Source organism: Leptonotus elevatus, chromosome 14 (assembly GCF_054856555.1).
Source record: "Leptonotus elevatus isolate MCC_2025b chromosome 14, RoL_Lele_1.0, whole genome shotgun sequence".
Lineage (NCBI taxonomy): Eukaryota > Metazoa > Chordata > Actinopteri > Syngnathiformes > Syngnathidae > Leptonotus > Leptonotus elevatus.
Window position 1 is genome coordinate 6,677,369 of NC_141252.1, and position 26,955 is coordinate 6,704,323.

At 41.8% G+C, this 26,955-nt stretch overlaps 3 protein-coding genes across 6 annotated transcripts in view; 2 read left to right on the top strand and 1 right to left on the bottom strand.

Annotated features, from left to right (window-relative positions):
• The window catches only part of spred1 (sprouty related EVH1 domain containing 1), a 40,076-nt gene extending 34,063 nt beyond the window's left edge, over positions 1–6,013 (top strand). Inside the window, exon 6 of the mRNA XM_086094854.1 lies at positions 1,013–6,013. Coding sequence (XP_085950980.1) covers positions 1,013–1,705 — 693 coding nt within the window. The 3' untranslated portion in view covers positions 1,706–6,013. The remainder of the gene's footprint in view (positions 1–1,012) is intronic.
• Positions 6,014–6,544: 531 nt separating this feature from the next.
• On the top strand, positions 6,545–13,710 carry tslig3b (tRNA splicing ligase complex subunit 3B). The gene is made up of 8 exons (XM_086094111.1): positions 6,545–6,721; positions 6,842–6,990; positions 7,165–7,272; positions 8,746–8,921; positions 9,012–9,092; positions 10,124–10,240; positions 11,677–11,844; positions 12,559–13,710. Exons 1-8 carry the CDS (start codon positions 6,684–6,686, stop codon positions 12,787–12,789), a joined length of 1,068 nt encoding a protein of 355 aa, XP_085950237.1. The 5' UTR covers positions 6,545–6,683; the 3' UTR covers positions 12,790–13,710.
• A 270-nt stretch (positions 13,711–13,980) lies between these two features.
• Positions 13,981–26,871, bottom strand: ptpn21 (protein tyrosine phosphatase non-receptor type 21). Of its 4 annotated transcripts, none has more exons than XM_086094102.1 (20): positions 26,661–26,871; positions 25,471–25,765; positions 25,071–25,240; positions 24,431–24,528; positions 23,442–23,509; positions 23,263–23,333; positions 22,906–22,993; positions 22,732–22,820; positions 22,465–22,552; positions 22,181–22,260; positions 21,975–22,082; positions 21,152–21,212; positions 20,784–20,865; positions 19,208–20,715; positions 18,231–18,371; positions 16,336–16,554; positions 15,731–15,859; positions 15,368–15,602; positions 15,132–15,292; positions 13,981–14,782 (listed from the first exon to the last, which is right to left on the bottom strand). In XM_086094102.1, the coding sequence occupies exons 2-20, from the start codon at positions 25,648–25,650 to the stop codon at positions 14,654–14,656; spliced, it is 3,705 nt and encodes a 1,234-aa protein (XP_085950228.1). In that variant the 5' UTR covers positions 25,651–25,765; positions 26,661–26,871; the 3' UTR covers positions 13,981–14,653. The 4 variants fall into 4 exon arrangements, with proteins under 4 accessions (XP_085950228.1, XP_085950227.1, XP_085950230.1 ...); XM_086094101.1 differs by having other exon boundaries at positions 20,784–20,868; XM_086094104.1 differs by lacking the exon at positions 21,975–22,082.
• Positions 26,872–26,955: the final 84 nt, after the last annotated feature.

The window sequence follows — 26,955 nt, forward strand, 5'->3', positions numbered from 1 at the left end:
TGGCAAAATGGCCGCCTTCTGATATTGATAACAACTGCTGGATTTTGCAGCTTAACTCCTATTCCACCAACGCAATATTAACCAAAATACCATAAAATGGACAAGTGGGGCTGCATAGATCATGTTATTGTCAAATTTTTCTTTTTTGGGTTGACCTCCCCTTTAAAAGATACTTCACTAATTTTACAATTTTCAGCAGTATTAAGGTGATTATTTTGTCTATCATGAATTTGATAACATTATTCTTCATTTACAATTAACATCTTTAAAAAGGCATTTTGCCACTTGGCTGTCGACCGAAAATGACATCACGTGTTGAGGGCTCAGGTAACAGCCAATCACGGTTTACCTAAACGTTACAAGTTGAGCCGTGATTGGTTGTTACCTGACCCCTCAACACGTGATGTCATTTTCCGTCCGACGTTATCAAATTCATGATAGACAAAATATAAACTTTTTACTGCTGAAAATTGCAAAATTAGTAAAGTTAAACAAAGGCTCCTTGGTGCTACTTTTCCATTGCGCTGCATCTCCTCAGCTAGGTACGACTTGCACGCCTAACGTTTAAAACTGAAGAAGTCTTCTTTTTTTATTAAAGGTGAAACAATTTCAAAAATATAAGTATAGTTAAGTTGCCTTAATTCAGGCCTTAAGTTTAAAATGTGCCTCCTGGTGGGTTTTTTTGGCATTCAGTGCAGCGAGTTTTTCACAATACTATTTCGAAAAGGAAAATCAAAGGGAGTAAAAGCTAGTGGAAAAAATGATTATTTTTCTTCTTAAAATTTTTAGCTTAGTTTGTGAGCGATTTTTATCGATACTGTGTCAGGATTTCCCCCCATACATTTGCCATGTCTGACTCTGGTGGCTGACGATGGATGGGGAGCAAAATTCGGCCCGGGAAAATATTCGTCAATGGCTGGTGGGCCGCCAGGCTTATAAAGCACTGTGGGGAAACTATGCTGTGTAATTGATTGTGTGCAATTATATTAACTCTGTCATTTTGGTTCCGAAGGTGTCATTCAAATCGACCCGCCATGTCAGCTTTCACATGGACGAGGAGGAGATCGTCCGCATCAACCCGCGCAAGGACGTGCTCATACGAGGCTACGAGGACTACCGCCACCCGGTCATGTGGAAACAGGAAGTGGAGCACGAAGACCTGGACTTCCCGGCCACCTTCCACAAACTGGACAGTAAGAAGTGCGAGTACCTCTTCCCCGACGGACCCGGCGGGGACCCCCACTCGGGCTCCGGCATGGGCACGGGGATGGGCCTCGGCCTGGGCAAGGACACGGCCATCAAGACTCAGCCCTCGCCGCTGCTCAAGTCCAAGAAGGGGCGGCGGCGGCGGGAGGACGGCGAGCGCTCGCGCTGCATTTACTGCCGCGAGATGTTCAACCACGAGGACAACTGGCGGGGGCAGTGCCAAGACGCCCCCGACCCCATCAAGCAGTGCATCTACAAAGTCAGCTGCATGCTGTGCGCCGAGAGCATGCTCTACCACTGCATGTCCGACTCGGAGGGCGACTTCTCGGACCCGTGCTCGTGCGACACGTCCGACGAGCAGTTCTGCCTGCGCTGGCTCGCCCTGGTGGCGCTGTCCTTCATCGCGCCCTGCATGTGCTGCTACCTGCCGCTGCGCGCCTGCCACCACTGCGGCGAGGCGTGCCGCTGCTGCGGGGGCAAGCACAAGGCAGCCGGGTGACCCCACGCCGCCCCTCTGGGACCCCCTCAAAGCTAGCTAACACAAGAAGCGGATCAAAGCGGATCTATTCAACGCCGGCATCCTTTTTTCCAACCCCCCCGCTCACTCTCTCGGACGGGGCGGTGTTGTTGAGCGCCAGCTCTGAGGGCTTTTGGAGATTTCAGTTTGCGTTTGTCGCCGACGAGCTGCAGCGAGGACGAATTTAAGCTTTGCGTCGAGCTAAATCTGGATGAGGAGATGAGGACGTTGAGATTAACAGACTTGGAGATGTTACTAAACGCACCACAAACACACACACATGCATTGACATACACCTGGACGAACTCTACTACAAGAAACGTGTAACTTTATGAAGGAAACTTGTCTTTTTGTACAGAGACAAAACACAACTATTCAGTCAAATAACTTGCTGTTTGAGTATGCTAAAAGGGATACATATGTTCTTATGCTTATTTTGTGTGAACGTTGCAGTCGGGTAACAGTGGCCTTTCCTTCCCTTCATCACAGTGTAATTCGTAGACAGAGAAGAAAAAAACGTGCACTAGACACATTTCCCCTTCCTCATTTTAGCCATGTAGTGTTATTGAAACTGTGTGGTGCGGTACGTGGCCACTTTTTTCTCCGACCTTTTTGATTGCATTCCAAAATAAAGGGACTCAAGGGAAAATGGTAACTTTTTACCATGCTGACGTTCCCTCACAAAACCCCCCAAAAATGTTGTGGAAGATGACACCTTTACAAATTGAAAGCCCACTTCTTCTTTTTTTCTGTTCACCTTCTGATTCAAAGCTCAAATTTTGCTCAACCAGCAAGTTTTGTTTCGGTGAGTGAGGAGTGACGGTGAACCTATTTTTGATTTATCCGATTATTATTATTGTTGTTGTTTTTAAGAAAACAACCAGGCACTTAAAACGAGGCTTATTCTTTGACTAAGACGACCGTCTGTGATTCTGGAATTTGTCTGAAAAAAAAAAAAAAAAGCACTGCTCTCCGAGCTTTTGGTTGCAGCACCCCTCCACCTCCAAAAAGTTGCGTGTTTGTCCCACACTTTTATTTATTTTAAATGTTTTCTCCTTCGTGCCTCTCCTCATGTCGCCAGTCCACTCCTTCATGTGTCTTCGTTTTAATAAGCCCTGGATGAATGAGCGCATTGTTTCAGGAATGTTGAGTATCTGAGCAATTAAGTACATACAGATGGTGTGTGTGTGTGTGCGTGCGTGCGTGCACTTAGGCCTTCACATGCACTGGTAACGTCCTGACTGATGACTCTTTCGACAAACACGTTAAAAGAATATTTATTGTTTAGGAGATTCCAGACTTTTTTTCGCCGCAGCTAACAAGTGACTGTCTTAGCAATCAGAATAATCAGCACAAAAGTGTGATATGGTTAAAAGTAAAAGGCAATTTCCTTTGGCACAATACTGTTTTTTTTTAATAGTTTAAAACACCAGCAAAAAATTTAGGTAACAGGAAGCATTAATTCTTATTTTTCACCACTTTATTTTTGCCCTATCAAACATCCAAAGTGATCGTAAACAAAAAAAAAATAGCTGAAGATCTCCATAATATTACTTTAATTTACAAAGGAGTTTTGTTTTGGTTCTTACGGAGGCAGCGTAGCCTGAATTTGTATGCGCGTACTCTTCGCTCTTCACTTTTTATAGTGTAGTCTAACACTAACCTATGCTAGCGCAGTAGTAAGTGAAAAACACCGCAAATATAAAACAATTATTTTTATTATACAATAAGTATGGTGATAACTGTCTTCTATTACTGCACATGACCATGTATTCTTTTGCTGGCCAGCAAACCACAAACCCTACATCAGGGTTGCCGTAGACCGAGGTCCCTGGGAAATTCAGTTTTGTGCTGCATTCGAGACAACAGGTCAATCTGAAATATCCAATGACACCACCACAATTAGCTAATACTTGCTTTGTTTGAGAGAGTGCATATTATTCTAGAAACTACTGGCAACATAAACCCCAAATTCCAAATACAAATTTTGTCATTAGAAAGCATTATAAATCTCATAATTTGTTCTGGTCATGTATATTTTAATTGATTCTCATTCGCAGCAATTGATTCGTGATGGCAGATTTGTCCATCAATTTAGCAATTTTAGTAGTAGTATCAGAGCTATAACGGGCGGGAATGACACCTGATATGTTGTTAAAAGCCTGCTTTTGTTGGTTTCTGCGGATGAATTCCATGTTGGGGCTCTTGACATGGCAATTGTGCTGGATCCGAGTGTGAAAGACTCATTTGAACCCCTGGTAAAGTTCCCAGAATTCACAATCAGTAATTTAGACACTTGACAACTTCCTGAAGCGTTGTCTACTTTAAACTGTAAATTGGTGGTTGCAGGCAAGTTTACTTGCTTTCAAGGTGTGGTAAATCCGCAGTCGATTCCTCACGCAGATTCTTAACAGTCAAATGTTTTTTTTAGTTTTTGTTTTTTATTAATGTAGTGGACAAGAACACTACAATTAGCACAAACCATAACAATTTAGGACTCTTTATTTTCAGACCTTTTTATTTTTAATCTTTCTATGCAAACTTATGACATGGGACACACTCTTAAGACTGACAGGACACTTTTTTTCTTTCTTTTTCTTTTTTTAGACCTTCGTAGGTAGTCATAGTAGATGAGCCCCCTCCCCTTTTGGTACCAAACACCTGTAAATATGTAACACTGTATTTAAATACTGATCATCATAATAATAATAATAATAATAATAACTGGTTTGTTTTGTCTTTGAGGTTGTATTTTTAAAGATAGAGCTGTATTTATCGTGGCTGTCAAACATTATCTATGGTAGCTTCTATTGACAGCATACTTGTGTACATAGGTCCACTTTTTGTAGTATTATTTCACATTGAAAAGTAGAGGGCATTTGCAACGGGTCAGGGGGTAAACAAAAGAAAATGACTATTGAGCTTCTAATAAAAGTTTCTCACTAGTTTTGTACGATAGATGGAACGAGATGGCGCTAACACGGTACAGGAGTAGCACTCGACTCGCTTTGGAAATTTTATATATAAATATATATATATATAAATACATGAATTTAAGGCTGCTAGATACAATCACTAATTTTATTGTGCTGACAGAGAAAATTAGCTATGAATGACTGTTAAACCCTAATTCTCCACAGCATTAAACTTTTTTTTCTTTAATTTTTTTGTGCGACGTGTGTGAGTGTGTGTGTTTGTTTGCGTCTGTGTTTTCCTGTCGTCAAGCTGAACCAAGGTTGGATGAAGCTGATTAAAAACTTGCTGGCTGGCAAAATCTAGGATGTGCTTTTTTTTTTTTTTTTAATACAAAGGAAATGGAGAATAAAACTAATACTTTTGTCATTCTGCATTAACCAGCACAGTGCTACTTACTGTCATGTACTGTATTATATATGCAACAAACATCTGTCTGCTTTAACACGCACATACACTATATATATATATATATATATATATATATATATATATATATATATATATGAAGACTTCAGTTTTAACCACTTTTGCTGCTAGTCTTTCGAGCTTCAGAAAATACTTGTGCATAACGTTGGGAATGCATATGAGTGTACTTTGTTGAAGTTTAGTAGAATTATTATATATATATATATATATGTATATATATATATATATATATTAACAAATCTTTTTTTCTTTTCAGTGCATTGTTTGAAAAAGAGTAACAGAAAACGGTTTACTTTTCACAGCAGTTTCTTGGAGTGTTCTAGTTCGGGTTCTCCAACAAGGCTTCGGTGCACTGATACTACTCGATGTATGCTTTTTTGACATCTTACAGCGCTTGATGTAACATTTATGTGATTAGTTCTGAAATAGTGGAAGTGTTTTTTGGAAAACTTGCAGTCTAAATGGTACTATTAACTATTCTGTAAACACTGCCTGTTCATTTTGTTTCCCCTTTCCCCTTCTTGCGCATATTATTTTTTGTTAATTTAAGTTCCTTAGTGCCATCCTGACGACCTCAAAAACAACGCTGACAAAAGAAGTGCCTCATGTCCATCTTAGTCTCCATCAGTTTAACATCTGTCTGTTCTGGTTCTATCGGTTTCTATTATTTTGTTGATTTGAGAATACCAAGTATATGATGTAAAATTTATAGTCCCAATAACTCCCATGGCATAGTTGTATTTTCTTTATACAGATGTAGCTTGTTACTTTTCATAAATATATAATGTAAATATGCATACATATGTTTGTAACTGTTTTTATGTTACATCATACACTTGTAATTTGACATATCAAATAACATTATCATAATAAAATTGTGAGTTTTAACCTGTCTGTGTATGTTTTTTTGTTTGATTTAATTATTTTAAGACACACAATATCCAATATCACTAAAAATATGAATGAGACTTAAGCTGCTTAATATCATGAAATAGCAACTACCATTACATGCATGATATTAACAATTACAAATTTAACTTTACATTAATTTTAAAATAAATACTAATGTCTTAACTAAATTAGTAAATTTATCAAAACGTTTTAAATTATGGGAATTAATTTGAAGATAATTTAAATTAACCTGTAAAATATTTGTGTACATATCATTGTGTTTGTTTTGTAGTATAAGTGTATATCATTTCACAAGTGCATGTAGATGATAATGAAATAATGCTTTACAGAAGAAGAAATTGTAGATATGTTATATTTTTACAACAATTTATTTTTTTCACTGCCTCTAGGAGATATTAAATATCGACCGATAAACCAAAAGTTAACTCAAATGTCGACATGCGGCTTGAGTAGTAGGCGGAACCATTGTTCGGAAGTTCCGGTTTCCGATCGGTACAAGAACACAACTGGAACAACATGCCTACACGACCTCCGTGTTGTTTGGAATGAATGGAATTACAACAAATGTACTCTTATTTCCCCCTCTTAAACTCACTGTCATACTTAAACGTTGTCATGTTATGATGGCTAAACCATAGAGGACGCGATGGAGTGTGACATTTTGGACTCTTTGGAGCAACTCGGGTGAGTTAACAACCCAGATAGCATGCTAACGCTTAGCTTTACATTTTCGGTCTCCCGCCATATTAACGTCGATTATAACTCGGCTCAAAAATGTCGAGTTAAAATATTTCTCCCGCTCAGTTATGAAGGTCCCCTGACGGAGGAGGCGGCGTTGCTCCAAGCCGCGCAGGGTGGCCTGTCGTCGGCTGAGTATGTGGACTTGTGCCAGTGGTTGGTGTCCCGTTTGAAGCCGCTGTGTGATTTGGAGGAGAGCATCACTACCGGTCCAGGTGAACCTAAAATGAATCAACTTTGTTTATGTATGCTTATGTAGGTACATAACATTCGAACACTTAAAATGGAGTAAAGAAAACATAGCGTTTTAATACGAATATACCTCTTGGTTTTCTTCCCCACCATTGTATTTAAATGTATTTCTTTATTAAAGCCGTGTGTCTCCACAGAGGACATGGACAGCCTGGAGGTGGACATGAGGGGCTTACTGAAGGAGCTTTGCTGCCCGTATGAAGTGTCAGTGAATGGAAACACGAAAGACCATCTAAAATGTGTCTGTAAGTCACTGCTAAACGTCAACATGCAGTGGAAGCCTGCCACGCTAGTGTTTTCCTTTTTCTTTGGCTTGTTTCTGTGAATTTCTTTTCTAGTGATGCAAAGAGCAAAAGTGTGTTAAACAATATAAATATAGAGAGAGGAAAGCAGTTGATAAGTCCATGTCTTGATTTTTGGCTGCTCAGTACAATATGGCTAAGTATAGTCCAACCAGCATTTTCTTTGTGTTTTAGAATTCTAATTAAAATACAATTTGAGGCGCAAGATTGGGCCGGAGTGGGGTGATTTTTTAAAAAGATAATTTTAATATTTTACTGTCAGGGCAGGTTATAAAGACGGTTTTAACATATATGACAAATATTGTTTTTTAATGTATTTTTTATTTTTATTTATATCCTATTGAATCATCGGTGAATCGATTTATTGTAAATGATAAAATGAAAATTCAAAAACATAATATTAATGATGATAATAATTTGTGTTTGTCATTTGATCCTAGGTATTGAACTTTGATACTGCAGGGCATGATGCCCAATTCAGATTTTTAGTTAAATCCAATCTTTTTATGTACTGTTCACATTACAAAAACAAATGCGACGTCTAATGTGAACGCAACGCGCCCATGATGCGACTCGCATGCGCAAAGAGCACACGTTGAGTGACGTACACCCAAAACAACGTTACATTGCCGTGTTCACGGAAGTAACCCGACTCGCGACGTTTCACCGCCAGCCAAGCCACTGAGGCAAGCGACTTTTATAAGTGTCATATGCAAATTTAGTTGTGCCAACGCACGCTACAGATTGGTGGACTCGTTTCGCGGACATGGTAGGAGTTCGATTCATGTGTCTTGTCTGCACACATTATGCAAATACAACTGTACGAACGCCCGCGCCTCTGGTTGGCTGCTATCCTTGGCTTCCTTGTGCGTTAGTTTTGAACGTGCTGTTTACAAACAGCAACAGAAATCCATCTGACTTATTTTTACCGAGGTTGATAGAGGTAGGGTTAGAGCGCATAGCAGGCTTTTGATTACGCATGAATCGGATGTGTGAGGATGAGCGTTCACAGTGCAGACGCATCCCATACATATCCGATTTATGTCCACATACGAAAGAGGCCCAGGTCGGGTGTGAAAAAATCGGAATTGTACCGTTCGCACTGAAGGAAAAAATCAGGTACTTGTGAAAAAATCGGAATTGAACTGCAGTGTGAACGCAGCCTTATTGTGCATTGGTACAGTTTGTTTAAAAAAAAAAAGTTAGTCCAGCATTAATAAAGGTTATATGACAACCGCAATTTGATCATTGGAACATTTGGAAGGATTTTAATTATTTATTTTAATATGTATTTATTTATATTTAATTATTTTTTTAAGTTAAGTGAATTATTATAAATGATTTCCCGTGGAAACTTTTCTTTTTTGTACCGCTGTGTTTTAACAAATCTTGTGCTGTGTGTTGTTTCTCCTGTAGTGTTTTTAAGCTCCGAGCTTCAGGCGGCGCAGATTGCCGTCATCAGGCGAGGCGGCGTTCGAGGACGAAACGCGAGCTCGCCATCTAGGGAGTTGCGAGATATCTCCCAGACCCTGAACGTTTCGCTGCATAAGGGACAGGAAGCTGCTGAGGTCCTCTCGCTCATCCAAGACAAGGTGAGGTTCACTTGTGTCTTGTATGCGTTTGAAAATGTAAACATTTTTTTAAAAAAAGTCCTGAAACTGAGGTGGAATGTGTCACTACAGGTGGACACACTTGTTGAGAAGTCCCCTGATGGCGCAGTGGGAATGCCTGCTTTGAAGAAAGCGCTTAGCAGTAAACAGTGGGTATGTGATAATGATGATGGTGATGATTGTATATCACATTTGGACAATGGTTATTTATTTTCCATGTGGTCTTTTAGTTTTATAAATTATTAACCAATCAAAAGTGTCCGTCACGGACGTGTTGCATGACTAACATATTCTTGACTTTTACGGGAGCCTCGTGGCATTACATCACCACAGAGTTAAAGGTCTGTATGTTCTTAAAACAAAAATGACTGAAAATATTTAAGTTATACATTTCAGTAGGCAATTTTTGGGGGGTGGGGGGGATGATGCAGAAGGAACCCAGTCAACCACAAAAGTAATTTCCGCTTATTAGACAACCTCGTCAGATCATGTTTTTTTTGTATTACATCGGTTTGAGAAGATGAATATTAAAGCCTTTTCTTTAGTCTGAGACTCTGCGTGACCGCAGAATTTGATGAGCAGGTACCATTATAACCAATAATAGATGAATTATGAATAGGGTTTTTATTTTGTGAATTAAGCTAGCGATTTAACCTGAATTTGAGGACCATTATATGATGGCAGTGTAAGGAATAATAAAACGATGTGGTGTTTGGTAACTCAAGAAATATGTCAACTTTTCTTCCCTCAGAAGTAGGTTTTGGTGATATGAGGATTCAGTTAGACAGTGATAGGTTGACACTTTTACATTACAGTTATAACTATTTTGTCCAACGGCTTGTTTATTTTGGGTGTAACTTCACTTTTGACCACTAGATGGCGGTATACTAAAATGTATGACATGGTAAATGTGAAAGAAGAACTGGGATTTGTTTACTGTGAAAATGGAGACAGATCATTACACTGCATTTGTGTTTTGTGTTAACCACTGCTCATTTTCTTGAAATATATGTTTAAATGTGTTTGTATTATTTAAAATGACAGTTCCGTAAAAGCTATAAAAAAAAAATATTGTTCTCAATCTCTTACCTAAGGGTACCACAACATAGTGGTTGGGAATCATTGATATAAATATTGTATGGTACCGTATGAATAACGATTTCCACTTGCGTGTCCTTCCACAGGAGAAGCTCCTCAGCATGAACGCGATCATGTCATCAGAGTACGAGTGTCGGCGCAGGATGCTGATCAAGCGGCTGGATGTCACCATCCAGTCGTTCGGGTGGTCCGACAGGGCCAAGGCACGTTCATCTGTTAGCTAGACTACTCCAACTCCAAAACGTAGAGTTCAACCAACATGAACTGGGAAAAAGTATCTCAAAAACATCATCATGCCAGATACTTGTTCATTGAGAATCAAAATTGTTGGTACCCCTCTGTTAATGAAAGACCACTAGGGTTTTTTTTCTTTGTGTTTTTTCCCTTGGTCATGCTTGTTTTTTTTCTTTGTTTTTTGTTTTTTCCTGACATATCGCAACACTTAAGAATGCCTTGATAGCCCTGAAATTTCTTTGCACTAGAGTCCGATCAATTTAATAAATAAAAAAATTAAAGCACAAAAAAATTGGGAGATTTTTGTAGATTTTTCTCTGTATTAAAGTTAAACTAAAACTGTAGTACAAAGTATTGTCAAACAGTCAAATATTCTTCTGCTTTATTGTTATTGTTGTGAGCGCTAAGGTTTCAAAAAAGTTTGATTTTTTTTATTCCATATATATTTTAAAATTAATCGGCCAATTAATCATTTATCCGAATTTTAATGTGTCAAATATCAAATCGATATTATTCCTACTTTGCACCCAGCGCAGGTTGAAGTCGTGTGCCGAATGTAATAATGATATCATTTTTAGTACGTTTGTGTTCTGCCACATTAAATTTGAAGTAAATCATTATTACTCAGGTGAATTTCATTTTCTTTCCATGACAGAGCCGTACCAACACTTTTGTCTACGTATGTATAGGAGTAACAGCACACGTTTTGCTTTTTCTTTGGCATTTTTTTTTGTGATGTCACCACAGAAGGTTACTACTGATGGCAAAGAGTGATGGCAACCATAGAGCAGAAAGTGGATCTTATTGCAGCGTAGCAGTAGTGTAGCGACCAAAGAGGTACACGCAGATACAAGAAACACCCCAGCCTGGCAAACATTTTATTTTCCTACAGTAAACCTCCGAATATTCACAGTTACCCGTTCGCCATTTCACAGATGTTTTTTTTTTTTGAGGGATGAGCTTCTCATATAGAGTCGTCAGGTCATAGCCATGTCTAATTTAAAGCAAAAAAGGGCTTTGCTGCCCTCATGTGGCATTTATAAGCAATTACAAACTTATTAATAAAATAATTACTTTTTTTTAATTACTAGCAGATTTTCGCCATTTGTTGCAGGGCTCACACGTTAATCCTGAATAGATGGGGTCCACTCATTTTTTAAATTTACTTTACTTTTATTTATTTTGTATTTTTATAGTCTATTTTTGTCATTGTTTTTTTATAGAACAGGAAGTGGACCTTACTGCAACATTCCATAGTGTAGCATCCAAACTACTTAAACAAACAAAAGTAAACTTTAATGATTTTATTTATTTATTGAAAAAACATGTGTATGTATTTTGTACATGAATTTTACATTTTACATTTTGCATTTGTATTTATATTTTAATTTTTTTCTGTATTCAGGCAAAGGTGGACAGAATGGCTCACGCGTACCAGCCCAAGAGACACGCGCTGAGGGCCGAAGCCACAGTGGACGCCGCCGCCCTGCTGGCCGCCAGAGAGGACATATGCAACGTGGTCAAGACCAGCAGCGGCGCCAGCAGGGAGTACACCGCCTGCGCCGTCAACAAGGTACGAGCGCGGCACCGCCGTCTCTTCTTCCAGGCATCAAACATTTGTTTTCAGATTAGCCTTTCAGCTCCTTTATCAGGAAACAGCAAGTTGGGGAAAATAATATAGAAACATGAAACAGTAGAACACGTGCAATGCATTTCAAGGAAGGTAAAATCAAGTTTTTTTTAAATATATTTAGAATGTTTATTTTTAAAATGCTGTGCACTCAATGTTCTTCCCTGATAGTTCTTAATTTAATACAGTTTTATTTTATTTTTTCTTTAATTTCATAAAATAATTTAATATTTAAAAAAGACTATACCAGGTGCACTTTTTTTCCTCCATATTATAAGTATGTATTTATTCATTAAAGTCAACAAGTTACATTTATGGATGAATTTTTTTAAGCACATTTTGCACAATCATTAAGGTTAAATTTTATTGTATTTTTTCCTTTTTAATCGCAAAACCAAAAGGCACACTACAGGAGGTCTTGTTTATTGTAATTTTAGGTTTATTTTAATTGATGTTTTTAATTTTTTTTTTTTTTTTAATTTTATGAAAATTCTATTCCACAGTTAATAAGGTGCACACAAGAACCTGCATTAAAATGTTTATTTTTTATTTTTAAAGAAACATGTACACATTTGTAAATGTAAAAAAAATACAACCATAATAAAAGTGCCTACATCTCAATAAAACTCACATTTATACCTTGGCAATGTTTATCAGATCCAAATGGGAAGAGTCCCTGACCGAGGTGGACGCCCGTCAGAGATAGAAGCCCCGCTTCCTGAGATGCCCCCTTGGCAGAAAAGGAAAGATGGAGGAGGTGGAGGATGGCGAGGAGGAGGAGGAGGTGCTGGAGGAGGCGGATGGCGGGGAGGAGGAGGAGGAGGTTGGCGTGGTGGGAGACACAACCACGATGGACACGGTGGAAAGCGAGGACGGTACCAGTACTGACTTTATGTTTTCGTATTCTTTTTAATGACCCGTCAAAACTTTTGAATGAAACGGAAAAAGCTCGGTCTGTAATAGACTATGCAGTTGAATAATTTTTTTTTTTAATCAGCAAACGTCAACCTCAATAACCTCTCATTGTATAATGAGTATCTTACTGCTTTTCTCAACTTGTACTCATGGAAAAGTATGATTATTATACCACCACTTTATCAAAGGAAACTACCCCTCAAATAGAGCCCATCCCGACTCAGACACCATGATGACCACTTAGCCACCCAGCGGTGCATCCACTTTAGGTTAGCTGCACAAATGTGACCCCTGGTGTTCTTATTGAGAAATATTTTGAGGTGCTTCATATTTTATTATTAATGTATCATTTGGTACAGTTGGCGACACCAGGCTAGATCTGGCTTTGGACCCGAAAACATAATTTTTGTTGCGTAAGATCATGCATAACATGTTGGGGCCATCATATCTGCAATGCGCTTCACTTGCGACTCAAATTTTGAATCGCAGCAGTACTTGTTGCTGAAGGTCAACCGCTGCTGATTACTGCACACTGCGCGATACTTCAGTGGCATTTGCCTCACTCAAACAGTGGTGTCATGAAAAATATACTATATATATATACTACAGTATTCACAGGAACCTGTGCAGTATTAGTGATTTTATGTTATGTGGAGACAAGTTCTTTAGTCTAGCAGTGATGTAGATGAGGTCACTCCACAGTCCAGGATGGTATGTATATGTTTACATACCTTTACTGGTTCATTGTTTTACGTTTGTTTCTCTAGGTCAACAACCTAGTCCCTAAGGATCATCAGTGTTTGGATATTGTGTTTTCCCTAGAATGTTGTAAAAGCGATCATTTGAAAATGTAACCACTAGCATCAATTTATAGAAATAAAATGTTGCATGGTATTTGCTTCCTCATTTTTGTGAGAGATCAACATAAGTGTCTTCTTATAATTGTATATCATTAAAATAATTAGAGCAAATTTGTTATTTCAGCAGTGTGTATCAAACTGGTAGCCTTTTCAGTACCCAAGAAGTAGCTGAGTTTCCAAAAGGTTTGTGACCGCTGCTCTAAATGAAGTAGTTACTATTCCGAAAACGTGCAAGGACAAATAAATGATCTCACCACATCTGACTGCTATTGAGTGAATAATCACTGCCTGGTCACAATGTATGAACATTTTAAAGATATTTATTCTAGTCACATTTTTTGATGCTCTTACAGTGTTTCAAAGGCACACCATTTTTGTTTTTGCATCATAGACTTTATACAGTTTGTACAGTAAACAACACGCATAACAAATCTTACATTGTGTACATTATCAACAAAGACATGGACAAAACGGCCACAAAAATCACTTTGTTTTGCACTAAGACTCCATCAGTGTTTGAAAAGAATCAGAAGGTTTGAAACTCATTGTTAAGGACTTGAAGACACACACAGCGTCTTTGTGCATGCATGCGCCTTGTGCTTGTAACTGACCTATGTTGCAGTTGAGCACACACAAACATCACTCACACTTTCTCACTGCAATCAAACTTTCCTTCGTCGTAATAAACAAAAAAATACAGTCTGGAGGCACTTGAGCAAATGTTTAAATAAAATTAAAAAAACATAACTTTCAAGTTAAAAAAAAAACTTTCATGCTGCTGTTCTTAATCCATTTGTCACCTTCTGCTTGCTTTGTCAACAAGTCACGTTGGTTGAAATAGTTTTGATGCAGCACAGCACAGATGAAACTATTTTATCCAGCAATCAGCAATGTAAAACAAAACAAAACACTATAATACTGTTTCGAAGAGTTGTGGGGTCAGCCTAGAAGTAGCACGTAGCATATTTTTGGCATTCTCAGATGAGGCGGGAGTTGCCGAGGTACTGGACTAGCACCTTGTAGATGAAGGTGTACTGGGACAAGGTCTGGACCAGCATCATCCTCTGCTGGCGCAGCTTCATCAGCACAGTCTTAATGTCTAGCATCTGTGGGACGGTAGTCATTAAACTATTATTGGAGACACAGGAAATAGTCCGGCTACTCAATGCAAAACCTTACCCCCAAGCTAAATAACATGCTACAGAGGTTAGCATACAGTGTTTGTACCGCTATTTATGGTTCAGTACCAGCAAAGTCACCTTTTTGCATTTTTATGGGGAACCCATCTTCTGTTATTTGCCATTTTTGTGCTCTTCCTGAAATGCCACTAGAGGGCGCCAAAGCCATTTCTAAATAGGAACGTAGTCCTACTTTTCTCTTCGTGAGAGCTTTGGCGTCATCTTGGTGCCAAGGACCAACGTTAAAGTTATTTGTCTCGATAGAACTGATATTTACCTCGTTGTGTTCCAAGCAAGCGATCATGATTTCCGACAGAATAACCACGCCACTGCGCCCCACTCCGGCGCTGCAATGCACCAGGACGGGCAGGTTGCTGTTCTTTGGCTCACTGATGCTGTTGGTGTGCCTCCGCACCGACTGGATCTCCTCCAGGTAGGCTGCAGACACGCAACACAAAACATTAAGCTTCAAAAAGTAACCATGATAGAAGAAAAAAAACTTCCCCCACTCACTGAGGAAGCCTTTAAAATCGTCAGGACAGCCGTGGTCCGGCCAGTCCGTGTACTGCAGGTGCCACACGGTCCTCTCCTGACCCGTCACCAGGTGTTTAATCTTCAGGCCAGTGGTGGCGTAGCAGCCCGACTCGGTGCGGAAGCGCGTGGTGATCTTGAAGCGGCCGTACGTCACCGTGTTGTGCCGCGAGCCAAGGCGAGGCCAGTAGCGGAAGCTCTTCTCTCGCCCGCTCTCCTGCAACGACAGGCCAGACAATCGCTTTCAACTCAATGCTGAGTGAGTATGAAACGTCACATCATATTTCATTGTTCTCATTCACAAATTTCAGACTGGGAAAGGGCCTCCTAAAACAATCAACGCACCTCTTCGGCGGTAACCATGGCAATGATGGCGACACTTTGCTCCCACACCATCTGCCAGAAGTCCTGGCATGTGTTGGAAAGAGGCCCCTGGCTGGCGATGTAGTTCCACTCGTGTCCTCCTACATTGATCTGCCGAGACAAAAAACAAACACTTCCTCTTTAAGAAAAACATTTAAAAAAAAAAAAGACACAAAAAACACAAGCTACAGTGAAACCTGTCACACCACAAGCCTCCCGTCACTCGCTTGCGACGCAGCATGCCGCACATTTTTCTGGACGCTTGTCATTTGTTCTCACAGATAACACTCACCGGCCACCCCATCGGACGCAAGAGTTTTTTTTAAGAAGTCAACAAGTTCCGCCCACGCGCAATGACAAATGTAAATGTTACACAATTTAGCATCACTATTTGGTCTACTGTGCATGACTCAAGTTTGGTAGCAATCAGACAAAAATGTCGAGGGCAAGTTCATGTCAATAAAGAGGAGCGCCCCAACCCCCCCACACACAAAAACAAAAAACTACAAAATGACCAATGAAAACCAAAATGGCTGACGTCCTTTGTTATTCCACTTTGTATGCGGTTATAAAGTGCGAGCGCTTACTTTAATATGTGACGCGTTGATGTATCCGGTGTTGTTCTCTTTGGTGGGCACCAGCTCCACACGAGTGTCATCGTAGGGCAGCACGTCCTGGAAGCGGTTCTTGTCTGCGCTCTCGGCCATCTGGGCGACTGTGCACTCGGCCGCCGGGCGAGACTTGGGAATGCTCTCGTACTCTTTCAGCAGCTCGCCCATCTCCATGTGCCGCTCCAGGACTTTGCACTGAATGACATAACAAGGCAGCGTTGATTGAGTTTTTTTTTTCCCTCTCTCCCCAGTATGCTGTGTCAAAGTTATTGTAACTGAAAAGCATAACCTGCTGTTGTCAACGATGATGGACCAAAAGCAATATCTAAGCACGCTCTGAACACACTTGACATAGTAAAATATCACAGTGGAACCTTCAAAGTCAAGTCCAGCAATTTAAAGTTCTCCCAAAAACTACCGGTAGACTTGGGACTCGGGCAATGCATTCGCACATAGGCCGGACATGATGTGAAATCTTGTTATTGTGTCGTTAAATTTAATTCAATAATTTGACCTTTTTTTTTTTGTCTGCATTTCAGATGTGGTGCCGTGTTGGTGGTTCTTGAATGCACCATCGAAGGTAAAAGTGAAAATGTTTCTGCTTCTTTGCTGTTACAATTACTAACAATAGCCAGTGTAGTCAGCCTACTTCACTGTTCACATGAAATTTCAATCTGGCCAGAACTTTGTTCCCTGCCTCTTTCTCATAAATAGTTTAAGACAGAGGTTCCCAAGTCTGCTCCTCCTGAGCCCCCTATCCAGCCTGTTTTCAATGTGTCCCTCCTCCAGCGCAGCTACAGCCAATGATCAGCTCATCAGCGAGCTTTGCAGAAGCCTAATACCGATCCTGATCATGAATCGGGTGTGTTGGTGGAGAGAAACATGGAACACAGGCTGGATAGGGGCTCTCGAGGACCGGACTTGGGCACTTTTTTAAACTTGATCATTTCTGCTTTGTCATTTTAATGTTTTATTCTTTTATGCTGAGATTTTATCAGGTTTTTACCCACTATTCTTTGCCTCAGGAAGCACGGCAGATGTGTGGCCTTGTGTATAAATTACAGCTTGGGCTTGCTCCCAAAGTCCTGATTCACTATTCATTGTGATGTCACGAGTTCCAAATTGATTTGTATCTTTTACACATTTTGAAAAAACATGTCATTGTCCAACAGATGAAAAATTAAATTTGATCAAAATGGTACATAGCACTTTATCTTCACCACCAGTGGGCACCCAAAGCGCTTCACAAAGCCTCATATTTCCGTTTTTTTTAATAACTTGGAAAGTACAGCGGCAGCCATCAACGTTACTTTCAACTCCTACAACTTCTAAAAGTTCTTCTTTTGAAGTTTAAAATGGCTTACTTTAACCAGCATCTTGCTCTGCATTGTTACCAAACAGAATCTGGCTTGGTTAGTTTATCTAATGGTGTTGTACAATGGCATTGGTAAGGATCAGGTGCATCCTGTAGCTAAAGTAGTTAGCTAGCTTGCTAGCTAGCTGGTGAGACGTTCTCTACAGGACAAACAATCATGGTTTGTTGCCGTGCGTGACTGAGTGAAAGAGAGGCCGACAGCAAACTAAGGACAAAGGTGTTGCTAAATTACTGAGATGGGCTTCATTGCTGAACTTTGATTTGATGCTGATTAGATGGCTAACTAACTATTCACATAGTGTACACTGTACACACTCATCCACGTTCGGGTATATCGCTGGAATGAACCCGCTTTCCACCACAAGATGCACACACCTCACAGTGAATTTATTATAAATTGTTTTGCACAGTTTAAAGCTAATCTGGGTGAAAAAGTTGAGCTAGAAACAAGTCAAATGGCTGCTAAATTTCACAAAGTGTTATAATTTATTCTTACCCTCTCGTCATTGGAGTCTCGCTCGGGCTGACCCTTGACTTCGCTCTGCATCGGGTGCCGGGACATTGACAGGCCGTTGAGATGGGCCACCTTCAGGGGCCCCATCTTCCTCACATCCGACCGCACGCTCTTTTTCATGCCCTGGCGTGGCAAGAAGAACACATGCAGGGAAATGGTGAGGATGACTGCCTGTATAATTCTCACAGCCAGCGACTGTGTTATAGTTGGCTTCGAGGGTGGAGACAACAAACGTCCCCGGTGGGAGCCTCGTGAAATGTCACCCAGCCAGTTTCCTGACGTACATCTTTGAAAATCAAATCGCATACCACAGCGGCTGATTGTCATACTGATACAATGCTTAAGGCCTATTGAGATTGAACGGGCCCATGTGGAAGGGCCAGTGACAGAAAATGAGCTTATATGGAAGAAGGGAGGGGGACAAAAACAAGGTGCTTGTACTTTTGTTTGTAGCTCTTTAAGACATATGAAACTAGCTAGTAAAGTGGGTGGGTACTAGAGAGATAACCCGCCCAAAAAATGCCACTTGTCATCGGGTTGCAGTAATGGTTCAAATGCGGGGGTTTACTGAATATTCCAAGGTGAGGTCAAGAAAAATTGAACAATGCAGAAGTCTGAAGTAGGGCTGCCACCAAAGTCTATTTTGCTAGTCACTGATAATATTCATAATTAGTCAACTAATTGGATCCTATGTAATTGCTGCTTGCACAAGCATTCCTGAATTGCTTGTAAATGATGGTGCAACATACATTGAAGGTGATACTGTGTTGTGGCCTTAACATTTTTAGCTGTAAATGTTTAGTACATTTTAAAATGGAACCAAAAACTACACTATGCATAGTTGCATAGGAATACTATGAAACTATCTAATAACAAACACACAGGACAGCGACCTAGAAAAACCTGCAATGATAGGCTGTTTGAAAGGGGCTTAATGTAAAATGTAAAAAATGACTCACCGGAGGAGGCAAACCTTCGATGGTCTTCTTGGAATGAGGCACATCAGATACGGGCCTCTTCTTGAAGTCCTTCTTGGACTTGTGCTTGGCCTCGCCGCTCAGGTCTCCCTCGGACACCGAGGGCATAATTCTGGCTTGCCGCACCTCGCGCAGGTACAGAGGCTCCGTCTCGTGGATCAGAGGATGAGCCTTGTAAGTGAGGGCGGCGGCTAGCGAGGGCTCCAGAGACGAGCCGATGGGATAAGCAGGCGGGGGCTCAAGGGGTGTCTGTTGTTGAGGAGCCGTGAAGACGTGATGCGGAGACTCCTCTGGGATGATGGCGGCTACCGCGTCATGAGAGAGCGGCGTGTGGCGCCCTGCGTCGTCCTCAAACTCCTCCTCATCGCCACTGCTGTGCACCAGCATGGTGGCGTCAGAGAGGGATTTCTTGTGCCCGTACTGCACGTCTTCTTTGGTGTCACTCCTGTCTTCGGTCTTGGCACGCTCCAAAAACACATTGAGCTGGGAACCCTGCAAGCGACCTCCACGCGGGGCCGGAGGAGGAGTGGCAGCTTCGACCGCCGAAGAGGACATGTGTCGCTCTTTTAGCCGCATCCCCTCGAGGCTCTGTGCCAGTCCGGCTACCTCGATGGAGTTGCGCTTCTGGGCGTGGTAAGGGTGTCTGTGCATGGGTCCGCTCAAAAGGGGCTCGGAAACCTCTTGCAGAGAGTGAGCCACGGGCAAGCTGTCCTCCTGGAACGTTTGGACCGAGTGGTGCACGCGACGTGTGATTATCAGGTCTGGGTTGCTGCTGCTGACGTAGAAGTGGCGCGACAGGTCCGGCGTGCTGTTGGCGGGCCGGGGGTGAGCGTAGGGGTACGGCGGCGGCGGTCTGTACACCTGCGTCCTCATGATGTTGGGGGCCGGATACTCTTGGGCTTGCTGTAGCTGGACGTTGGTGAGCTCTGGGACGCTGACCGCGCCCACCACGGGTCTCCTCTCAATGGGGTAAGGGTGGTACGGCGACGGGCTGTGGAAGCTGGAGCCCATGTGGAAAGGATAGTGGTGGTGGTGCTGGGCGGCGCCGCCGTGCTCTCCTCGGATCTCGGGCTGACTGTAAACAAGAGGGTCTGGCCTGCTGTAAGCGTACGAGTTCCCGATGTTCAGGTTCCTCATGGAGTGGCTTTGCCGGTGCTCCTGGGACAAAAGCATCCCCCCGCCGCCTCGGTTCTTCTGCAGCATCACCGTCTCGTAGTCTGGAGTGGCGCGGTAGGAAGGCGGGATGAGGGCGCTGTGCCGGTGCGAGGGCACGTAGTCAGGCCGGGTGATATCGCTGGTGATCGAAGGGTTCGAGGACATGGGTGAGGGCTGGAGGTAGTGCTGGGGGTTGGTCAGGGAGCTGGTGCTGTGGGCGCTGTACACGCTGCCGTTACGCAAGCGCCCGCCGCTGCTGTACTCCATTGGTGGGCAATCCAGGCTGGTCTGGGAGTGGTAGTAGTAACCATTCTGGCTGTTCATATACAGGTTGTCTATGACAGAGCAACAAGCCCAGGATGAGCTCCGTTGATCGATACCGACGCAACAAGTTGAACGTTACCTTGCGATGAGGTGTAAGGCTCCGTAAAGTGGCCGTTGTAGTGCATTGGTGGCGGGGGCATCATGTAGCCCTGAGGCTTTGGCTGCTGTTCAGAAAGAGAAAAAAATTTGAATGACTTAGTACTCTTGTGATGTTTATACAACAAGTGATAAAATTATTTGGCATGGCCAATGCAGTAATGTTAGATAACCACTAACCGTTGATGCAGGCCAATTAACAGGTTAAAACACATGAAGCAGAATGATGTGTAAAGTTTAAAGTCAGAATGTTGATGTACTGCATAACTGCACTCATGGAATTACTCTTGTCCAATCAAATTGCTTGGTGAGAACTAACAGTTAAATACCAAGAACGAGCATTGAACTCACCAGGGACAATCTTGTTGACGATCGGCGTCTGACTGGGTTGATGACTGTGGACTGTGTTTGTCTGGTGAGAAAACAAGCCAGTCAACCAACCACCAAAAAATAACACATTACTTAAAAGGACACTTAAACGCATGTAATATATTTTCACTAGAACACAAATATGCAGTCCCGATTTTAGGAGTGAACACAAAAAAGTCAACTCATCACAAGCCACAACTCAGTAAAATTGCCACAAGGAGGAAAACTATTTTTTATCTCATTCACTGCCAGGCCATACATCTTTGACAGCTGTCATTGGCAATAAATTGTGTTTTAAGAGTCCAATTTTAGATTCAACGCATCTACCAAATAAATGGTAAACAGTACTTCATCTATATAGCGCTTTTCCACCTTGCAAGGCCCTCACAGAGCTTTACATTCGACTGCTCATTCAACTACTGATGCAGCATTAGGAGCGACTGGGGGTTCAGTATCTTGCTCAAGGATACTTTGACGTGGTCACAATGGCATGGAATCAAACCCACAACCTCTGGGTTGGAAGACAACCATTCTACCACTGAGCCACGCCGCCCCAACGTTTTTAGGAACTATAAGAATTTCTGAATTGGAAACAATTCCAAGATCAAAATTATCGTTAATTTAGAGGTAAAGTGGGGCGGTGAGGGACCGGTAAATACAAACAAAAACATTAAAAACAGCTCTCAGTATACTGCGTGAATAATAATCCACAAGAATCAACTCCTTGTTAAATGAACACCTCTCTGACAGTGTGGTTGTTGTACTTGTATTTGAAACGTGCAACTTGGCTAACTGCGCTGCTCACCCCTTATTTGAAGGCAGAGAGGGACGAGAGAGCATTGGAAAACGAGGAAAGGCTAGAGAGAGGAGGGACTTCTGGGAGCCCTCTGGAGGCATGGGGTCGCACTCCTCCCTGAGGAGGTCAGAAGTGAGTCTTCCAGAAGTCAGGAGTGGCGCTCGCCAGACAAGCGACAAAAGAGGCAGGAAGTGGGCTAGACGTGTGAAACTTACAGGCTGCTCTTGTTGAGCTTATAAAACTTGAGTCTGGCCAGACACATGCGACACACGTATTTGGAAGTTTCCATGTCTTCCTGTGGCACAAAAAAAAAAGAAAAAAAAGGGGGAAGTGAAAAAGAGGTGAGAGGATTGCAGCTGAGAACGCATTCCTGCACACAGACTTTCAGCTGACGGGACTTTAATGGCCAGACAACAACACAGGCACATTGTTCTGACTGGCTGAACCTAATTCCGAAAAGAGAGCGCAATGTCGAGAAGGTGCAGGGAGAGAGACTTACTGTCTGGAATTGGACACTCTCCTCTCTGTTGAGCAACTCCAAGGCAAAGAAAGACCTGTTGTGACTCATGTTGTTAATTTCATTCCACCTGCGCAGCCAATTCAAGCAAAAAGAAGAGAACGCATGATGTCATGGCAGTCACAGCAAAATGCTCACGACCGACGACACGCATGGGAGAGCAATTCATGTTAGGTACAAGAGTGAGACAATGTTTATGAAGCTGTCCGTCTTCCTGACTCAGTTCCTTTTAAGAACCACTTGGATTACCTGAATAAATGAAGAGGCCTGCCATTTTTGTGTTTGACAAAGATGCCATCGAGGCAGGAGCCCAACGTCACGTCCGTGCCCGTGTTGTCCTGTTTACACAACATGGGAAAAGTCACTCCTTTTTATAAAGGGTTGACATTTCATGGCGCGCATTGGAGGCTAACCGGAACCCACCTTGGCTTGATAGCTCTCGTGGCCGTAGCCCTCCATTTTCTCAACCTCTTGCATGTACAACATCTCGGCCTCCGGAGACGACAAACCCCTGAGAACGATACAAGTCAATGAATTCAACGTATTCACACTGCTCAAATGAGGGCCAAGACTGAAGAGGCGGTGTCGGCCATCTTGCAAGAGAACTCTGTTGTGGTTGAGTAGATTACAGTTGGATTACCATCACTGTTGTGTTTATTAGCATATTTTCTCCTTCCTGTTTACATTCTTGACGGGAGGAGAGCACTTTGCGGTTTGTTGTGAGGCATTCATTCAAACGACGAGAACGGGGACTACTGACAGTACGCTAATGGCGCTCACCTGTAAGACTGATAGAGAAGGGCCACTTTCTGAGTGGCCTCCTCCAGCACCCGCTCATCCTGGATCCAGTCCTGCAAGGATCAAACCCCAATGATGCAAAGTGACTACAGAAAATGCCACCAATGGGCAAGATACCGTTTCTTCATCTGGGTGCAGCAGATAACAGGGAAACTGCTTACAATAGGGAACAGCGCAAACTTCTGGAGAAACTCCTGGGAATCGTAGCGATTGAAGTCTCCAAAGTCGGCTGTGAAAAGAGGAAAATAAGAGTCAAGAAAAGTCCATTCTGTCAAATGGTGAGAGGTAAAACTTGCATTTAAGAATGGGGTATAGTAATTGTATTTTTCTTTCAGACGTAAACATGTCAAACGGTGTCAGCACAACCTCAGAAGCTCCAGCCTGACTGCTGGCAACACTCGCAAGTAAGTTCACTATCCTCGGCATCAGCAATGTTCTAAAGCACACCCTTCACTCCAGCGCCTGCATGACAGTTACACCTTTTATTTTGGACGCAAATTGACTTTTTTTTTTTTTTTAAGGCAGTGGTGGAAGCTAACAAAAATATGCAAATGGTGCAGGCCTTTGAGGCACAAAATGGATCTCAGAGGTTCTGCTATGCTAACTTGCAGGCACACAAGCAGTAGAGCCCAATATAACTTTGCTAGCAGTGTTTGAGATTCTTCTGGCTGGCCAAAAGGTTGGTAGGATGTCAGCGCTTTAGACGCATGGTACTGGAACCCAGATTCACACATTTACAAGTCTACGTCTGTTTTGAGAATATGATTTAGAAAACATTTTAACTACATTATTGAACAATATTACCATTATACTATACTCAACTTTTATGGAGAAATGTAGGTATATGGTGTATCTGCTGGTGCTGCTTTTTTCGTTAGCAACATGAGTGCAAATGGACTCAGTCCAGAAAGTGGAAAGTATGCGTATTTGAGGTAGTTGTTTTAAACGCCAGCTCCTCTCTGCAACAGAGCTAATCGACATCAAAGGCCACTATACGGGGAACTACTTGCGAGGCAGTGTTCCATGGTATGTTGTTCACATTGCGTCTTATGTTTAATCTCTATTTGTCGTGCCAGCAATTACTGTGTCTGAGACAGCAGGTGATGAATCAGTTCCAAAATAGCAGACGCATGTAAAACATTCATGTTACCTTGTACGGCTAGGCTAGCCAGGCGGATGGCTTGTTCTAAAGTGCATGAGATGCGGCCCTCCAGCACGTCCTTCTTCAACTGTAGATAATACTGATATCTGTCAGAACAAATGCGGTCAATTTAGTACAGCAAATGGACAAATTGTCAAAAAATAAAAAGAGAATTATCCTATGTAATTGTCCAAAATTCAATTATACAAAAAAATGCTAACAGTCAACAGCATGAATTTACACAAAATATGTTGTCAGGTTAATGATGAAATGTAACCGTCATGGCATTGCAGGAAGATCATAGCACTGACTAAACGTCCAGCCAGACTGCTTGGTACAGTCGCCTTTGTTGCATTCAGCCACTATGTGGGGCATTTACTTGATATGCAGGCTATGCTATGATATACATACAGTGATGATGTACAGTTGTACCACAAAATGTGGACAAATTAAAGATGCAATGGAATGGTGTTGACCACTAACATTAGCCGCTAGTGCTACTAGCCACAATATTGTTTCTTTGACCCTCACTGGTTCCACTATATTATTTAGTGGCGTTTCTCAGCATTCAGGCAATTTCTTTGAACAAGTCATCTTTTTTTTTTTTTTTTTTCTCTCGTTTGGTCTAAACAAAACAAAACCTTGTTACCTTGTGATCTCCTGTTGCAATTGGGCAACACCGGGGATGTAGAAGACCACTCCGAAGTAGACGGTAGGCTCCACGCCGTACTTGTCCAGCTGCTTCTTCAGCGGCTTCTCCAGGTCGATCCATCTCTGCTGGCTCTGCTTGTTCAGGTACCATAGACTGAAGAATGTTATCTAGCGTGGAGAAAACGCAAACATCATATGACCGGTACACATAAGACTAAGCAGGTTCTACTCTATAGGTATGATACAGCCATTGCATTATATGGTGTAAATTTAATTCAGTAATAGCAAATGTTATATAACCTCCTGTTCAACAATTCAATCCTTGTCATTTTCTTGCCTTTTGCATAACAAACCTAATATGGGAAAAGAACAAGCAAAGCTGTCTATTGCTGACATACCTCTCTTAACTCCAGTCTCTGGGCGACTGCCTCCAAACATTCCTGGCCCGTGCTCTCCACTGACAGTGTGAACTCCACAAACTCGCCATTGAGCTGCTGGATGCGAGTGACCAGGCAGCTCTTGCTGGAAACGGTGTACCTTCTCGTGCGCTTGAGCTTCAAGCCGAAAGGCAAGGGCATGATTCACGCCGGTGCAGATCCTTGGTGTCTAGTCCTCGCAAATGACTCGCCTCGCTGGTCCTTCTAATAAGACCTTATGAATGATGTAAATCATGGGGCTCATTGTCAGGCAGACCTGAAAAGGTGACAAGGTATACTATTAGTGGGTAATGATGTCAGCCATGCTTTTTTTGGGGTGATTATCATGGCGCAGAACTTTTCTAATGGTCACCTTCCTAAAATAAAAGCCTATGCCATTTTTTTTAATTATTTTGTTCAGAAAATATGAAAAGCTTAACTAATAGCTGATTATATAATTATATGTATTATTAATTTCATTTCAGGGATAGAGTTGAACTGTTTAACTTGGGATGTAACTGATTTGAGCAAAAATGACCAGTATCAAGAGATATTTATTTATTGTCAAAGTATGACTTATTCGGACCTGGGCCATTATTTGAAAAAGTTGACGATTGTGGTTTACTCATTTAGTTACACAACTAGTATTTAGTCTAACTATACCTTTGTAGTCAATTGCTAAAAACAAACAAAAAACAACAACAATGGAGACTGCGCAGGTGTACATCATACAATTTAGCCAACTTTTTTAGTTTTGATATAGCGATGCATTCATAAAATAATGTAAACAATAAAATTAGAAGTTCTGCGCAGTTCTGAATGTTTAGTAATTTACTCTAGTGACTCGCCCTCCAGTCATTAGTCGGATCCAAATACTTTAAATCCCTGCCTCCTTTAACTTAGCCGAGGTTCAAATGAACTTACGCCAAAACTACGCTTCAACTCCACTACATGACAACGACCGCTATAGTATTAATCGCACCCAAAGCTCGTGATATCAAAGTGACCGACCGGGTCATTAATTTCGTTTCGGTAGTCACTCGGGTGAGTTATATAAACGCAAAAACTGCAGGTTTAGCTCTAGCTTGCTAACACAGACCCAGAAAATAGACGGCACCCGCGAGTAGCTGACGTCGCCGGTAAATATTTTGGCCGGAGCCGCTTGACTTTACCGCTGATCCGCCAGTAGAGTTTAAAGGTCCGAAGAGAGCTTGCGTCCCAGCGGCGGCTCGACCACAAATCTATTGCAATTTTTTTTTTTTACAACTTTAAATAACTACATTAAATTCCAAATGCGTGAGTTCCTGTGTCAAGGCGAATGTGTCACTCCATGCCCAATTCCGCGTCCCGCATCACTCAGGTTCCAAGCGTGTTTTGCTTCCTGGGATAGGAGGCGCAACAAGTGTCTTCATCCGCGGATCTACAACTTTTGCGTTTGTGTTTTATTAGTCAGTAAAAGCATAACAC

What these genes read in the sequence shown, in the direction of transcription:
- tslig3b (XM_086094111.1), top strand. Translation starts at nt 6,684, where the DNA reads ATGGAGTGTGACATTTTGGACTCTTTGGAGCAACTCGG. An exon ending in GACTCTTTGGAGCAACTCGG is followed by an intron (nt 6,722 to 6,841) that starts GTGAGTTAACAA and finishes TCTCCCGCTCAG; the next exon opens with TTATGAAGGTCCCCTGACGG. An exon ending in GAGCATCACTACCGGTCCAG is followed by an intron (nt 6,991 to 7,164) that starts GTGAACCTAAAA and finishes GTGTCTCCACAG; the next exon opens with AGGACATGGACAGCCTGGAG.
- ptpn21 (XM_086094101.1), bottom strand. Translation starts at nt 25,650, where the DNA reads ATGCCCTTGCCTTTCGGCTTGAAGCTCAAGCGCACGAGAAGGTACACC. An exon ending in CTTCTCTATCAGTCTTACAG is followed by an intron (nt 22,994 to 23,262) that starts GTGAGCGCCATT and finishes TATCGTTCTCAG; the next exon opens with GGGTTTGTCGTCTCCGGAGG. An exon ending in GAGACTCCAATGACGAGAGG is followed by an intron (nt 16,555 to 18,230) that starts GTAAGAATAAAT and finishes TATGTCATTCAG; the next exon opens with TGCAAAGTCCTGGAGCGGCA.